Here is a 16977-nt window from a genome sequence, read left to right as displayed (position 1 = left end):
CTATGCAGTGGCCCCTCCATACCAGGAAGCAATGGAACTAGTTAGAATGCACTCCACAGCACATCCGTAGGAATTTGGAAGTCTTTGGTGACATAGCGAATCTCCTAACCTTCCTAATGAAATATAGCCACCATCTTTGCAATTGCCAGACCCAGGATAAATCTTCAGAGATGTTGAAATGCAGGAACTTAAAACTGTTCACTCTTTCCACTCCTGATCTGTCAATGAAGACAGGAATAGGTTTCCTCTACTTCCCTTTCCTGAAGCCCATATTCAGTTCCTTGGTCTTACTGACATTGAGTTGACACTGCTGTGACATCATTCAACCAGCTGATCCATCTCGCATGTGTGCCTTGTCACGAGATTCTGACGACAGTTATGTCATTAGCAAATTTATAGATGGCGTTTAAACTATGCCTTGCCACATGGTTATGAGTGTAGAGAATCCAGCAGTGGGCTAAGCATGCATCCTTGAAGTGCACCAGTGTTGTTTGTCAGTGAGGAGGAGATGTTATTTCCAATCAGCACTGACTGTGATCTCCTGATGAGGAAGTCAAGGATCCAGTTGCAAAGGGAGGTGCAGAGGGCCAGGTTTTGAAGCCTGTTGATTGGTACTGAGGCCATGACAGCACTGAATGCTGAGCAGCAATCAATAAACAGCAGCCTTACATAGGAATTGCAGTAGGTTCACATTCTTGCTTAGGCAGGAATTAATTCTAGCTACAATCAACCTCTCAAAGCACTTCACAATAGATAGGAGGCCACATGGATATTAGTCATTGAGACAGCTCATTCTATTCTTCTTGGGCACTGGTATAATAGATGCCCTATTGAAACAGATGTAAACCTCCAACTGCAGCAATGAGAGATTGAAGATGTCCTTGAATACACCTGCACAAGTTTTCAGTGCCCTACCAGGCACACCATTGGGGCATGATGTCTTACAAGGGTTCACCCTCTTAAAAGATGTTCTGACATCAGCCTCTGAGACAGATCACAGAGTTGCCAGATACTGCAGGGATATGCACAAGTGTAATTTTATTCTACTTTTCAGAGCACGCGTAGTAGGTATTGAGCTCATCTGGGAGTGAAACATCATCGATATTTATGTTAGGTTTCGCCTAGTAGAAAGTATTAGCCTGCAAACCCTGCAGTGTATTCGATTCAGTCTGTAACTTCAATCAAAATTGCTTTATCACTCTTAAAATAGGCTCTGTAAGTCGTACATGGACTTTTTGTAGCGTTCTGGTCACAGGTTTTGAATGCCATAGATCTAGCCTTCAGCAGACCATGCATTTCCTGACTTATCCATGGCTTCTGGGTTGGGTATGTCCAGTGTGTTCTCCAAAGCACACACACTCGCCCACACACAGGTTTTTTTTTTTTTTTTTTTTGGAAGTTTACAACAACTGTGGGACTTTCATTCAGGCTTGAAGATGAAAATGTTGTTCAGTGTATCAATTCAAAACATTCCTCTTGACCATACCTTTGCGGTCCTCGGTCTCTACCCATACGTCATGAGCAGAAAGTGATCAGACTTGCTAAAGTACTGGCGTGTGATGGCACGGTAAGTGTTCTTGCTAACTATATGACTGAACCTTCAAAATAAATTTTCCTAAAATGTGCTTATAAAATTGGCATTATTCCAAATCTTTGGAATAATGCCCATAATTATAACAAAGTACATGAAAATAATTCTTCCCTGAATTTTGTTTATTTGTTTTGACATAATGAAAAGTAAAACCAATGTTGGATGAGTTTTGCTTTTAATGATGTGGACATACTAGACTATTTAATTAACCACATTTAAATTCTTCCCTTTATGGAGGGATTCAACTGTATACATAAATAATCATTCCAGGCATCTGGATCACTGGATTATTGAAACTAATACATCAAATAATTGAAACATAATGAATTACCTAGAAGAATTTGCAGACTTACATTTGCTAATGACACACATAATGCTTGCTGAGGAAGGGCATAGAATGTTGCAGGTAAAACTTTTAAATGGCTAATTGAGAGAGAAGCAGATAATCCATAATCTACACAAAGTACTTTCACTGAAATGTTCTGATGCTTATCTGAAAAAAAAATAATCAAAGTTAACAATTTGACTCCTTCATGCAATTTTGTGTTCCAACTATTGAATTCAGAGTATTCACTGGAAGGGGAAAGTAGTTTTACTCTGGCAAATCATTGAAACTAACTAACTGCTGTCATTTAGGGCATTTATCTCATTAGACCACTAATATTATGCATTAATGTCTTAGAGCTTCTTGAACACAAATGTAAACATAAAACAGTCCGATTTTTCACTTGAGTATTCTGTACTAGAAAAAGCAACTATTTACAAAGGCCTCAACATACATTAACAGTTTATTCTGTGAATGGATACAAACCTTTCAAAAAGGTACTAAAAATGTTCTGATGTTTCAAGCAACAAAAATGCTCAGATTTATTACTGTATTTAAAACTGTCACAAAGAATCTCACTGAAATTCATGGACTGCTGTCCTCAGAACAAATGAAAAGGGAAATTAAAGTATTGAGTGTTGATTTGACTAATTAGCAGTGTGGAAATTTCATCTAAAGAACAGTCAATCTTTGGAATTCTCTACACAATAGGACTGGAAGGCTCAGTCACCAAATGTACCTGTGACAGAGATTGATATATTTTTATATAATTCAAGGAATTAAAGCAAATGGGGTTAGTTGCATTGCGGTTCACAACATATGCTAATAATATTAAAACTGACTGAGGTAAATGATCATCCATAACCTTATTGCATAATTGACTGCCAATGGGCCGTCTATGCCTAGAACTCCTTCGTGAAAAATGGTCCCTGGTCTTAGTATGTTTTGAAAAATACTTCTGGAATTTAAAAATCTATGTGAAAGTATACATTTACATGTTTTGCTTCAAGTCTTATTCACTTCACATTCTGTATCATGTACTTTCCGGGTAGCCCCAAATAGACTGCCATACCATTTGTGATTGTTGCTCCAGATCTCTCAATCCTGATAACACAAGCTCTGTACCACTGTTGGTTATTGGGGAGCCAGGCACATACATAGGAACTTATTAAAGGGACACAGTCCATTGTAGCAGAACTCCTAGAACATTCAAAGCTGTAAAAACAAGGTAACACAAAGTTAATTCTCACTCATCAGATACTTCGGATTATGTGCAACCGGGATAATCTAAATCTACTCAGGTATTGTCATAATTTCATGGAAAAGCAGATGAGAGCATGGAGGGGAACCTTAGTATAAGATCAGCGATAGTGAAGTAAGGGGGAAGGACAAGATAACTATTGGAGGGAAACAAAAGTACAGAACAGATAGATTATGAGAAAGCAGAGGGAATGTGAAGAAAAGTGCAACTGATTAGAGAGTTGGGGAGACTTGCACAGGGAAATATATTTTGCTTGGAAACTCCATCCAAATGTTACCTGCAGCCTTTGATGCCTCTTGTTTTAAACATACCATTCCATCTATCTCTTAACTCAGGAAAGAAAGAACATAAATAGAAGCAGACTGAGAAAAACAAAACCAGAAATAAGGAACTACGGATAGCCAAAGAATGATAGCGTCTGGGTTACCATGTCCATGTTAACCTATTGGTTGTACATTAATTATTGTGAGTACCATTACAAAATTTCAGTATCTGCATAAATGATGTTTATTCTCTAACCATGTCAGATTACAATTTCACAATATTACCGAAAAAAAAGCACACTAGGAATATTACTAACAGAGAGAGTAATTATGATACTTACGTCAGCAGTGTTTTTTGTGCTTTTTTTTTATTGAAGTTCATCAAACAAAACTTGCGAAGAAAGCTAATGGCACGTTGGCCTTCATACCAAGGGGAGTTGAGTATAGGAGCAAAGAGGTCCTTCTGCAGTTGTACAAGGCCCTGGTGAGATCCCACCTGGAGTATTGTGCAGTTTTGGTCTCCAAATTTGAGGAAGGACATTCTTGATATGGAGGGAGCGCAGCATAGGTTCACTGGGTTAATTCCAGGGATGGCGGGAATGTCATATGTTGAAAGATTGGAGCAACTGGGCTTGTATACACTGGAATTTAGAAGGATGAGAGGGGATCTGATTGAAACATATAAGATTATTAAGGGATTGGACATGCTAGAGGCAGGAAACATGTTCCCAATGTTGGGGGGAGTCCAGAACCAGAGGCCACAGTTTAAGAATAAGGGGTAGACCATTTAGAATGGAGTTGAGGAAAAACTTTTTCCACACAGAGGGTTGTGGATCTGTGGAATGCTCTCCCTCAGAAGGTAGTGGAGGCCAATTCTCTGGATTCTTTCAAGAAAGAGTTAGATAGAGCTCTTAAAGATAGTGGAGTCAAGGGATATGGGGAGAAGGCAGGAACAGGGTACTGATTATGGATGATCAGCCATGATCACAGTGAATGGTGGGGCTGGCTTGAAGGGCCGAATGGCCTACTCCTATTGTCTATAAAACTTTCCATAAGATGTATTTCAGATACTGTACATATATATCATAGTCATATTTGTCAGAAATCTCTACATATTTATCTGAGGTATACACTTAGAGAGAAAGAATCAAAATAAGAAAACTATGTACAAAGTAGGGAGTGATATATTTTTTAAACATATTAGAAACATAGAAAATAGGTGCAGGAGTAGGCCATTCGGCCCTTCGAGCCTGCACCGCCATTTATTATGATCATGGCTGATCATCCAACTCAGAACCCCACCCCAGCCTTCCCTCCATACCCCCCGATCCCCATAGCCACAAGGGCCATATCTAACTCCCTCTTAAATACAGCCAATGAACTGGCCTCAACTGTTTCCTGCGGCAGAGAATTCCACAGATTCACCACTCTGTGTGTGAAGAAGTTTTTCCTAATCTCGGTCCTAAAAGGCATCCCCTTTATCCTCAAACTGTGACCCCTTGTTCTGGACTTCCCCAACATCGGGAACAATCTTCCTGCATCTAGCCTGTCCAATTCCTTTAGGATTTTATACGTTTCAATCAGATCCCCCCTCAATCTTCTAAATTCCAATGAGTAGAAGCCCAGTTCATCCAGTCTTTCTTCATATGAAAGTCCTGCCATCCCAGGAATCAATCTGGTGAACCTTCTTTGCACTCCCTCTACGGCAAGGATGTCTTTCCTCAGATTAGGGGACCAAAACTGCACACAATACTCCAGGTGTGGTCTCACCAAGGCCTTGTACAACTGCAGTAGTACCTCCCTGCTCCTGTACTCGAATCCTCTCGCTATAAATGCCAGCATACCATTCGCCTTTTTCACCGCCTGCTGTACCTGCATGCTCACTTTCAATGACTGGTGTATAATGACACCCAGGTCTCGTTGCACCTACCCTTTTCCTAATCGGCCACCATTCAGATAATAATCTGTTTTCCTATTTTTGCCACCAAAGTGGATAACTTCACATTTATCCACATTAAATTGCATCTGCCATGAATTTGCCCACTCACCCAACCTATCCAAGTCACTCTGCATCCTCTTAGCATCCTCCTCACAGCTAACACTGCCGCCCAGCTTTGTGTCATCCGCAAACTTGGAGATGCTGCATTTAATTCCCTCATCCAAGTCATTAATATATATTGTAAACAACTGGGGTCCCAGCACAGAGCCTTGCAGTACCCCACTAGTCACTGCCTGCCATTCTGAAAAGGTCCCGTTTATTCCCACTCTTTGCTTCCTGTCTGCTAACCAATTCATCATCCACATCAATACCTTACCCCCAATACCGTGTGCTTTAAGTTTGCACACTAATCTGTGTGGGACCTTGTCAAAAGCCTTCTGAAAATCCAAATATACCACATCCACTGGTTCTCCCCTAGTTACATCCTCAAAAAATTCTATGAGATTCGTCAGACATGATTTTCCTTTCACAAATCCATGCTGACTTTGTCCGATCATTTCACTGCTTTCCAAATGTGCTGTTATCACATCCTTGATAACTGACTCCAGCAGTTTCCTCACCACCGACGTTAGGCTAACTGGTCTATAATTCCCCGGTTTCTCTCTCCCTCCTTTTTTAAAAAGTGAGGTTACATTAGCCACCCTCCAATCCTCAGGAACTAGTCCAGAATCTAACGAGTTTTGAAAAATTATCACTAATGCATCCACTATTTCTTGGGCTACTTCCTTAAGCATTCTAGGATGCAGATCATCTGGCCCTGGGGATTTATCTGCCTTCAATCCCTTCAATTTACCTAACACCACTTCCCTACTAACATGTATTTCGCTCAGTTCCTCCATCTCACTGGACCCTCTGTGCCCTACTATTTCTGGAAGATTATTTATGTCCTCCTTAGTGAAGACAGAACCAAAGTAATTATTCAATTGGTCTGCCATGTCCTTGCTCCCCATAATCAATTCACCTGTTTCTGTCTGTAGGGGACCTACATTTGTCTTTACCAGTCTTTTCCTTTTTACATATCTATAAAAGCTTTTATAGTCAGTTTTTATGTTCCCTGCCAGTTTTCTCTCATAATCTTTTTTCCCCTTCCTAATTAAGCCCTTTGTCCTCCTCTGCTGAACTCTGAATTTCTCCCAGTCCTCAGGTGAGCCACTTTCTCTGGCTAATTTGTATGCTTCTTCTTTGGAATTGATACTATCCCTAATTTCTCTTGTCAGCCACGGGTGCACTACCTTCCTTGATTTATTCTTTTGCCAAACTGGGATGAACAATTGTTGTAGTTCATCCATGCAACCTTTAAATGCTTGCCATTGCATATCCACCGTCAATCCTTTAAGTGTCATTTGCCAGTCTCTTAGCTAATTCACGTCTCATACCTTCAAAGTTACCCTTCTTTAAGTTCAGAACATTTGTTTCTGAATTAACTATGTCACTCTTCATCTTAATGAAGAATTCCACCATATTATGGTCACTCTTACCCAAGGGGCCTCTCACGACAGGATTGCTAATTAACCCTTCCTCATTGCTCAAAACCCAGTCCAGAATAGCCTGCTCTCTAGTTGGTTCCTCGACATGTTGGTTCAAAAAACCATCCCGCATACATTCCAAGAAATCCTCTTCCTCAGCACCTTTACCAATTTGGTTCACCCAATCTACATGTAGATTGAAGTCACCTATTATAACTGCTGTTCCTTTATTGCACACATTTCTAATTTCCTGTTTAATACCATCTCCGACCTCACTACTACTGTTAGGTGGCTTGTACACAACTCCCACCAGCGTCTTCTGCCCCTAGTGTTACGCAGCTCTACCCATGTTGATTCCACATCTTCCCGGCTTATGTCTTTCCTTTCTATTGCGTTAATCTCTTCTTTAACCAGCAATGCCACCCCACCTCCCCTTCCTTCATATCTATCCCTCCTGAATATTAAATATCCCTGAACGTTGAGCTCCCATCCTTGGTCACCCTGGAGCCATGTCTCTGTGATCCCAACTATATCATAATCATTAATAACAATCTGCACTTTCAATTCATCCACCTTACTACAAATGCTCCTTGCATTGACACACAAAGCCTTCAGGCGCTCTTTTACAACTCTCTTGACTGGTGAGAATTGCAAGAATAAAATCAGGCCTATTATATAGTTTCTTATGTGAATATGGAACAATTAATAACAGTAAGGACAGTATGTGTGAAATGAGGACTCAATTATGACTGCACACACTGGTTCACGTTTGCACTTTCTCGGTATGGCATGGTTTTTGCCCCCTACTTTCTTCACCATTGTCTTATTTATTGATTGATTGATTGATTGAGATAAAGCACAGAGTTGGCCCTTTGAGCCATGCCACCCAGTAAATCCCCAATTTAATCCTAGCCTAATCACGGGACAATTTACAATGACCAATTAGCCTACCAATTGGTACGTCTTTGGACTGTGGGAGGAAACCGGCACACCCAGAGGAAACCCTTGTGGTCATGGGGAGAACTTACAAACTTCTTACAGGTGGCAGAGGGAACTGAATCTAGATTGCCTGTACTGTAAAGCATTGCGCTAACCACTATGCTATCGCGCTGACCCCAGTAGGTATTTAGTTTTACAGACATTTACGAAGAGAGAGTGTGATCAACGGGAATACTCTCTAGGAGCCAGCATGGATCTCAAGGCCTAAATAGCTTCTGTTGTTGCAAGTAAAAGAATATTAATGTTTTGTTTTTCCATCAATGTTTCACCTCAACTCTCCACTGTACAGCACTAGAAAATCCTAACTCTATATTTTAGATGAATGTCAGTCTGAACTGGAGTGCCTTTATGTGTATCTGTATGTAGGGAGGTAAGAATACATACAATATTTCACAAAGAAGAATCCATATTATTGGAGCTGAAAATAACAAGAAAAAAAACTTGAGCCCTTACTTGGGGAAAAAAATTTAAATACTGATGTAACAATGTTAAGGAGTTTTATTTTAAGATTTTGGCTGTCAGGATGATGATCCTCTACTTGCAATACTGGCAATTATATTTGTGATACAGTGATCAGCGAGGTGACTGAAGCAACCTTGGGAAAAAAACCAGCAAAGTAAAATGCACATAATAATAGGGATGGCTTTGAACAGGCAAGTACTACTGCCATTGCTAGTTTTGATGAGGCTGACTTATTATTGGATATGTTTTTTTAAACCCTGATTATCCAAAAACCCTTGGATATCAAGCCATATACACAATTATGTACTCATGAAGTAAAATAAAACATAACTGTACTCATCAAATAGTAAACATTTCATAGTAGGAATTACTTATTGTGCTATCTGCATACTTTTGAAATTTTGTCCTCTTGAAATGGACATTCATGTTTGATCACAAGGCAGAAAAGGAAATTGTACTTACTTTAATTCTTTCATCAATTCCCGTAGCTCCTGACCAATGTGCTGTATATAAAAATGATGAGGGTCAATTACATAACTGACCCTAATTTCTATCTCCTGCCATCGCAGATATTGGAACTCGTGAATTTTTCTAGCTATTGGTAATTCTCTTTGACTTTCAATACGTGGATATGGAAGCTGACCATCATTTGGAGGTGGCACACTTCTGTAAGGACTTACAAATTGCTGAGGAGACAATATCTTGTTTTTTGTGGCTGACATTTGGTCAAATGAATTCAACTGCTGTGAAATATCAGCCTTACTCAAAAGATTCGGAGAGGAAGTGGCATCTAGCATTGAAACCAAAACTTGACCACGACAAGTCCTTCTCTCATCAGACTCTGCAAAATCAGTTGTATTAGTGCCTGATGAGGTCAATTCAAAGATGTCCCAAACTTCATTTTTTGACTGAGCCACATATATTTGCTTTCTATTTGATGACTCACATTTGCTAGTGAATCTATGTGCATCTTCTTTCCACACTTCTACCTGACTGAACCTAGTGTCTTCAGAAGTGAAGTTATCATCTACTTTTGTAATTCCAGTGTCACTGTATACATCTGATGATAAAATTTCTACAGACTGATCAGCTTGTAATGGCTGACTTTTGGGAAAAGGGCAGCAATCACTGCCAAGTTTCATTAATAGATCCTCTTGTAATTTGTACGGGTTACATTTTGATGTGATACTAACATCACAAGGACCATTTAACTGGGAAACGTTCCTTCCTGATAGATCATGCTCTGTATTACAGCTGCTGAATCCTTCCCCAGCATACATGCTCATCATTTTCATGAGACTTGTAGCTCGAATAGATTTAACACCGTCAAGGTAATTTTCAGAAACAGATGAAAGATCTCTATTAGATAGAAGTTCATCCTTTGGCATCTGAGACCCATTCCTGACCATTCCTAGTTGAAACTTAACACCTGTAAAGCAGATGAGATATGAAGAACAGACAAATAACTGTACATAAAAAAATCTAATTTTTAAAAAATCAAAGCTTAAGCTATTAATGTAGCAATTTATTATGCCCTTTCATTTTAAGATATAGGAAAATATCTTGTCCTGATAGGGGATTTGTTAGGGGAGCGGACAGGATGTTCTGTGGGCGAGAATGAGATTTCCGGATGGTATGTTGCCTCCTGGGGCCAGGGTCTGGGATATCTCAGATTGAATCCTCAGCATTCATAAATGGGAGGGTAAACAGCCAGAGGTTGTGTTCCAATGACATGGGTAGGACAAGTGATGAGGTTCTACATAGGGAGTTAGGTGCCAAGTTAAAGGGCAGGACCTACAGGGTTGTGATTTCAGGATTGCTACATGTGCCATATGCTAGTGAGGCCAAAACTAGGAAGATGATACAGTTTAACATGTGGCTAAGGGGTTGGTATAGGAGCGAGAGCAGAACATTTCTGGATCATTGAACTCTCTTCCAGGGAAGGTGGGATCTGTACAGAAGGGATGGTTTGCATCTGAACTAGAGGGGTCTAATATCCCAGCGGCAACTTAGCATGCTGCGGTTTAAACTAGAGTTGCAGGGGGATGGGAACCAGAGTGCCAGAACAGTGAGTGACGAGGTTGTGGAGGTAGATGTTGGTAAGACCTCAGACAAAGACTGGAATCAAAAGGTTAAGCATGATGCAAATAGTGTCCTGAGCTGCATATATTTCAATGCAAGCAGTATCGTAGGAAAGGTGGATGAGTTCAGGGCATGGATCAACACCTGGAAATACGATGTTGTAGCCATTAGTGAGATTTTGTTGCAGGAGGGATAGATTGGCAGCTCTATTCCGGGGTTCTATTGTTTTAGACGGGACAGAGTGGGAGGGATTAAAGGAGGAAGGGTGGTGTTACTAGTCAGGGAAAATATCATGGCAGTGCTCTGTCAGGACTAGGAGAACTCTACTAGTGAAGAGTTACGGGTAGAACTGAGATACAAGAAAGGTATGATCACATTAATGGGGTTATATTACAGACCATTCAACAGTCTTAGGGAATTGAGAGGAATAAATTTGTAAAGAGTTCGCAGACTGTTCCAAGAAACACAAGGTTGCTATAGTAACACACACAAAATGCTGGAGGAACTCAGCAGGCCAGGCAGCATCTATGGAAAAAAAGTACAGTTGACATTTTGGGCTGAAACCCTTCGGCAGGACCAAAGAAAAAAAACTGAGGAGTAGATTTGACAGGTGGGGAAGGGGAGAGAGAAAAGCCAGGTGAAACTTGGAGGGGGAGGGATGAAGCAAAGAGCAAGGAAGTTCATTGGTGAAAGAGACAGAAGGCCATGGAAGAAAGGAGAAGGGGGGAGGGGAGGAGCCCCAGAGGGAAGTGATGGGTGATCAAGGAGATAATATGAGAGGTGGACAAGGGCATGGGAAATGGTGAGGGGGGGTGGTGGAGGCATTACTGGAAGCTGAGAAATCTATGTTCATGCTATTGGGTTGGAGGCTACCCAAATGGAATACAAGGTGTTGTTCCTCCAACCCAAGTATGGCCTCATCACGACAGATGGCCATATCAGAATGGGCTTGGGAAGTGGAATTAAAATAGGTGGCCACTGGGAGATCCCGCTTGTGACATATCCGAATGGGAATGGTTTTGGCCCAAAATGTCGACTGTACTTTTTTCCCCCCCATAGATGCTACCTGGCCTGCTGAGTTCTTCTGGCATTTTGTGTGTGTTGCTCGGATTTCCAGCATCTGCAGATTTTCTCTTGTTTGAGGTTGCTATAGTAGGTGATATAACTTTCCACATATTGACTGGGAATCCCATAATGTAAAAGGACTAGATGGGATATAGTTGCTCAAATGTGTTCAGGAAAGTTTCCTTCAACAGTACGTAGAAGTCCCAATGAGACAGTGTGTGATACTGGATGTGCTTTTAGGGAAAAAGACAGGGCCAGTGACAGAAGTTTGTGTAGGGAAACACTTTGCATCCAGTGACCACAATGCCATTACCTTCAAAGTAAATATGCAAAAAAGTATGTCTGCTCCGCTGGTAGAGATTCTAAATCAAAGAAAGGCTAATTTTCAATCAGAAATGATCTGGCAAGTGTGAATTTGGACAGGCTGCTTTCTGGCAAAGGTGTACTTGAAAATGAGAAGCCTTCAAAAATGAAATTTTTGAGTACCAACCTTGTATGTGCCTTTCAGAATAAAAGGTAAAGATAACAAGTGCACGGACCCTTGGCTTTCAGGAGATATTGAGGCCGGAGTTAAGGGAAAAAATGAGGTGCACAGCAGGTGTAGGTAAGTAGCAGCAAATGAGGTGCTTACGAAGTACAAGAAATGCAAGAGAATACTTAAGAAAGAAATCAGGAAAGCTAAAAGAAAATGTGAAGTTGCTCTAGCAGACAAGGTAAAGGAGAATCCCAAGGGATTCTACAGATATGTTAAGGATTGCAAGGGCCAATTGGTCCTCTGGAAGACCAGAAAGGTAATACACTTGTGGAACCAAAGTAGATGGAAGAGACCTTAAATGAATTCTTTGCATCTGTATTTACTCAGGAGATGGATACAGAGGACATGGAAGTAAGGCAATGTGGCATCAACTTCATGGACCCTGCACAGATTATAGAGGAGGAGGTGTTTGCTACCTTGAGACAAATCAGGGTGGATAAATCCCCTGGGCCTGACAAGGTGTTCCCTTGGACCCTACGGGAGGCAAGTGCAGAAATTGCTGGGGTCCTAGCAAAAATATTTAAAACATCCTTAGCAACAGGAGAGGTACCAAAGGATTGGAGGATAGCCAATGTCACCCTGCTGTTTAAAAAAGGCTCTAAACAGAAACCAGGAAATTATAGGCTGGTGAGTCTGCCACCAGTTGTGGGGAAGTTATTGGAAGGTGTTCTAAGAGATCGGATATATAAATATTTGGATAGACATGGACTAAGGATAGTCAGCATGGCTTCATGTGATAGGTCAAGTCTAACCAATCTTATTGATTTTCGAGGAAGATACCAGGAAAGTGGATGAAGGCAAGGCAGTGGATGTTGTTTACATGACACTTAGGAAGGTCTCTGACAAGGTCCTGCATGGAAGGCTGGGCAACAAGGTTCAATCACTCAGCATTCAGGATGAGGTAATAAATTGGAATAGACATTGGCTTTATAGGAGAAGCTAGAGCATGGTAGTGGAGGGTTGCCTCTCTGACTGCAGGCCTGTGGCTAGTGGTGTGCCACTGGGATCAGTGGTGGGTCCTTTGTTTTTCATCATCTATATCAATGATCTAGATGATCATGTGGTTAACTAGATCAGCAAATTTGCAGATGACACCAAGATTGGGGGTGTAGTGGACAGTGAGAAAGGCTATCATGGCTTGCAGGGGGATCTTCATCAGCAGGAAAATGGGTGAAAAATTGCAGATGGAATTTAACACAACTAAGTGCAAGGTTTTGCACTTCGGTAGGACTTCTTCAAAAATAAGATGGGACCCATTATGTTCATCTTGATAAACATGAAAGACAAATTTTCCCCTAACTTTTTAAATCTTTCTGAATTTGGAAGTATAATTTGTAACAATGTGCAAAATAAATGACACCGTTCTTTACCAATTTGAAGCCAGAAAATTGCATCATATAGTGTTCTACACCAACAAGCAAAAAGACCAAAGACGGCCAAAAGAAAGACAACCACACAAGATTAGAGTAACATGTCTTAACCATGAGATTTCCTACTAATGACTTACCTGCTTTGATTTTTTGCAGCATTTTGTACAATTCCTTGCTTGACCTGTGCAGTTGAATTAGTTGATCATGGAGAGATTCATAATTTTCACAAAAATCTTCATCAATTATGGAAATATCCTGAATATTCACTCTGACCTACATAAAAATGTTTTTCCCCCAAGATCAGTTTTAATTATGACCAACTTGCAATTATACAGTACATTTGATAGAATAAAACATCCAAAAATAGTAGACTAATATTGACTCCAAAACACATCAATATATTAGAACTACAACTCAAAGTTAAAGCATTGCTGAATTCCAAAGATAATAGAAGTCTCAACTTAAAAACAGATACCAAAAGTACAAACAATATTCAAAATCTTAAAATCATTATAATATGAAACAATATGGGGAATGTACAGAATTTTGATTTAAGAAACAAATAAAAGCTCGAGTTAAACATGTTTGATTCTTTGATAATCTATAGGTACTCAAAACATACAAACCTACCCATTCCAACAGCTGTACCACACCAGTGGCAACGGCCTTTTGATAATTGTCAATTATTATCATTTGGTAGTAGATAGATCGCTTAATTTTTTCTAGTTTAGCTGCATGCTCCATTGGTACAATTTCCTGCAAGAAAAATATTTTTAAAAAACTTGACATTTCAAGGAACTTAAAATACATATTTACATAAAATAAACTACTACATTTGACAATTATTATTAGTGATAAAACATAATGAACTACAAATACTACAAAGTCCAGAGTTACTTGAACACCAAAGAATGGAATGAAATTTCAGAACAAGACTTCCATAACTGCTAAATCAAATACACTGCATCACAGTCAATCAAAATACTCTATAAAATTCTGCATTTTCTCTTTCTTTTAAAATAGAGCAGAGGCTGAGGAACAAATTACAAATTCTCAGTTTTCCCCTTTTTCTTTGGAAGTTGGGTAGATTTCTGCAAAGGCAAATACTGATGGTTCTCCCAGATCCATTCCCTATGTTACGGAAATTTGAGTCTAGATGAAGAGTCTTATTCAAAATGCTGACTATTTCCCTCCACAGATGTTGCCTGACCCGCTGAATTCCTCTAGCATTTGTTACTCCATTCCCTAATCTAGTCAGTTTTTCTTACGCCAAAATGATTTAGACCAACATAACCGATATTTTGAAAATGAAGATATATACATCTTCCTCCTCATAGATATGCATTGAATAATGAAGGGAAGTAATGCAATCAAAGTGATATATGGATTTTCTAACCTAGAATGGGAAAACATCATTTCATTTGAACTTCCCTCACACACATCTCTTCAAAATAGACAGTGGATTCCTGTTAACAACAGGAATTCTGCAGATGCTGGAAATTCAAGCAACACACATCAAAGTTGCTGGTGAACGCAGCAGGCCAGGCAGCATGTGTAGGAAGAGGTGCAGTCGACGTTTCAGGCCGAGACCCTTCGTCAGGACTAACTGAAGGAAGAGCTAGTAAGAGGTTTGAAAGGGGGGGGGGGGAAAGAGAGGAAGAGATCCAAAATGATAGAAGACAGGAGGGAGAGAGATGGAGCCAAGAGCTGGACAGGTGATTTGCCTGAAACGTCGACTGTACCTCTTCCGAGAGATGCTGCCTGGGCTGCTGCGTTCACCAGCAACTTTGATGTGTTGCTTGAATTCCCAGCAGCTGCAGAATGCCTGTTGTTTCAGTGGAACAGGCACCGGCTCAAGGACGCTACAGGAGCTAAAGTAGCTAAGGCCGACGGTGGTAGGCCTACCATGAGAGCACTGAGGGCTGCATCATTACACAACACTCCTGTCCTTTCCTCACCCAGACAGATCACTATCTCAGTATTTCCCTCTTTTTTACACTACTTATTCATTTTAAATATACTTATTGTAATTTATATTTTATTATGTTACGTAACCGGCAACAATGAATATTAATCGAGACAGGTTTTATAAAAACAACCGAACATTTATTAAACACGTATAAGCGATAAGGGGAAAAAAAAGGAAAACTTTGATCGGAGGTTAAACAGGTACGCAGCCGTTCACCAACTCCACTCGGCTCTGGCTCTTAAAGAGTTAAATACGGGAACAGTTCTTAAAGCGATAACTTCAAAGGTCCAACAGTTTTACGTATTCAATTGGGAGAGACTTCTCTAGAGAATGGTTTCTTCACCAACGCACCTTTACTGCCAGTTCTGTCCACAGGATTCCCGATGCCGAAAATAAACAGTTTAAATCAAATGACCTTAAATTCCTTCTAGAGAGAGAGAGCCTTTGCATGAACTCATTGCTCTACTGCAAGAGTTATCTCAATGCAGCTTCTCTTCAACAAAGACCCAATAAGGTCGATCCTTTATTAAAGTGCCAACCGATGCCGACTTCTCTCAATCCTTCACTTCGACGAATTCTTCACTCTCCCTTCAAAACTGTCGGAATTGAGTAAATTGGCAATTCCAGCCACAAATTCCCAGTCCAAGTAATATGGAATCTTTCAACAGAACGTACAACCGTTTTAAGAATGAAACTGCGTCACAAAAACAAACACGCAACAGAAACGGAGATACAACACGTTCCACCTGGAAATCTACACCCACTGCGCCACCTGAGTCGACCCTTATATAGTCACGGGGGGGGGCACATGTCATCACGTGACCTCACAACGGCGGGAAAATCACATCATCTGCCCTCCAAAAGACCATTGCAGCATTCTCACAAAAAACCCAGATCTCCTTGGGCATGTAACATGTAGTGTAACGTACTATTGTCACAAAAACAACACATTTCACGACATATGCCAGTGATATTAAACCTGATTTTCATTCGAAGGCCCGCTCCCTCGACACCACCTGCCCAGCGCCATGCGAGCCTCGCCCCTCCGCGAACGCGAAATGCCGCCGCGTTGCCCTAGGCCCCGCCTCCGGCTCCTCACGCCTAATGCGCGCCGCACCCTCGACGGTGACTGACAGGTAGAGCCGGGCTTTCGTCTCGGCCTGAGCGCTGGAGTTGGGTGGCCTTCCCCAATGCGCGAGAGTCTTCAAAAGCTGCAAATTCCGAGCAAAATGCTGGAGGGACTCACCAGATCAGGCAGCGTCTATGGAGGAGAATAAACAGTCGACGTTTCCAGCGGAGACGCTTCATTAAAAATTGAAAAGGGGGTTATAAGCCTGAATAAGAAGCTGGGGGGGGCGGTGGAATGGACTGAAATAATAAGTTGAGAGGTGCTCCCTTGTCCATTCGTCCCCCCCATCCCTCCCCACTGATCTCCCTCCTGGCACTTATCTGTGTAAGCGGAACAAGTGCTACACATGCCCTTACACTTCTTCCCTCACCACCATTCAGGGCCCCAGACAGTCCTTCCAGGTGAGACAACACTTCACCTGTGAGTCGACTGGGGTGATATACTGCGTCCGGTGCTCCCGA

The 16977-nt window shown here is 41.0% G+C and overlaps 1 protein-coding gene across 1 annotated transcript in view; it reads right to left on the bottom strand.

The window, feature by feature from the left end:
• The window catches only part of LOC140203735 (uncharacterized), a 29308-nt gene extending 12891 nt beyond the window's left edge, over nt 1-16417 (bottom strand). The window contains exons 1-6 of the mRNA XM_072269768.1: nt 16367-16417; nt 14049-14174; nt 13556-13691; nt 8829-9795; nt 2989-3131; nt 1945-2084 (exon numbers count right to left, since the gene is read on the bottom strand). Coding sequence (XP_072125869.1) covers nt 1945-2084; nt 2989-3131; nt 8829-9795; nt 13556-13691; nt 14049-14174; nt 16367-16417 — 1563 coding nt within the window. The remainder of the gene's footprint in view (nt 1-1944; nt 2085-2988; nt 3132-8828; nt 9796-13555; nt 13692-14048; nt 14175-16366) is intronic.
• Between the last annotated feature and the right edge of the window lie 560 nt (nt 16418-16977).

The sequence above is a fragment of the Mobula birostris genome, chromosome 10 (genome assembly GCF_030028105.1).
Source record: "Mobula birostris isolate sMobBir1 chromosome 10, sMobBir1.hap1, whole genome shotgun sequence".
Lineage (NCBI taxonomy): Eukaryota > Metazoa > Chordata > Chondrichthyes > Myliobatiformes > Myliobatidae > Mobula > Mobula birostris.
This window is presented reverse-complemented; position numbering and strand designations above follow the sequence as displayed.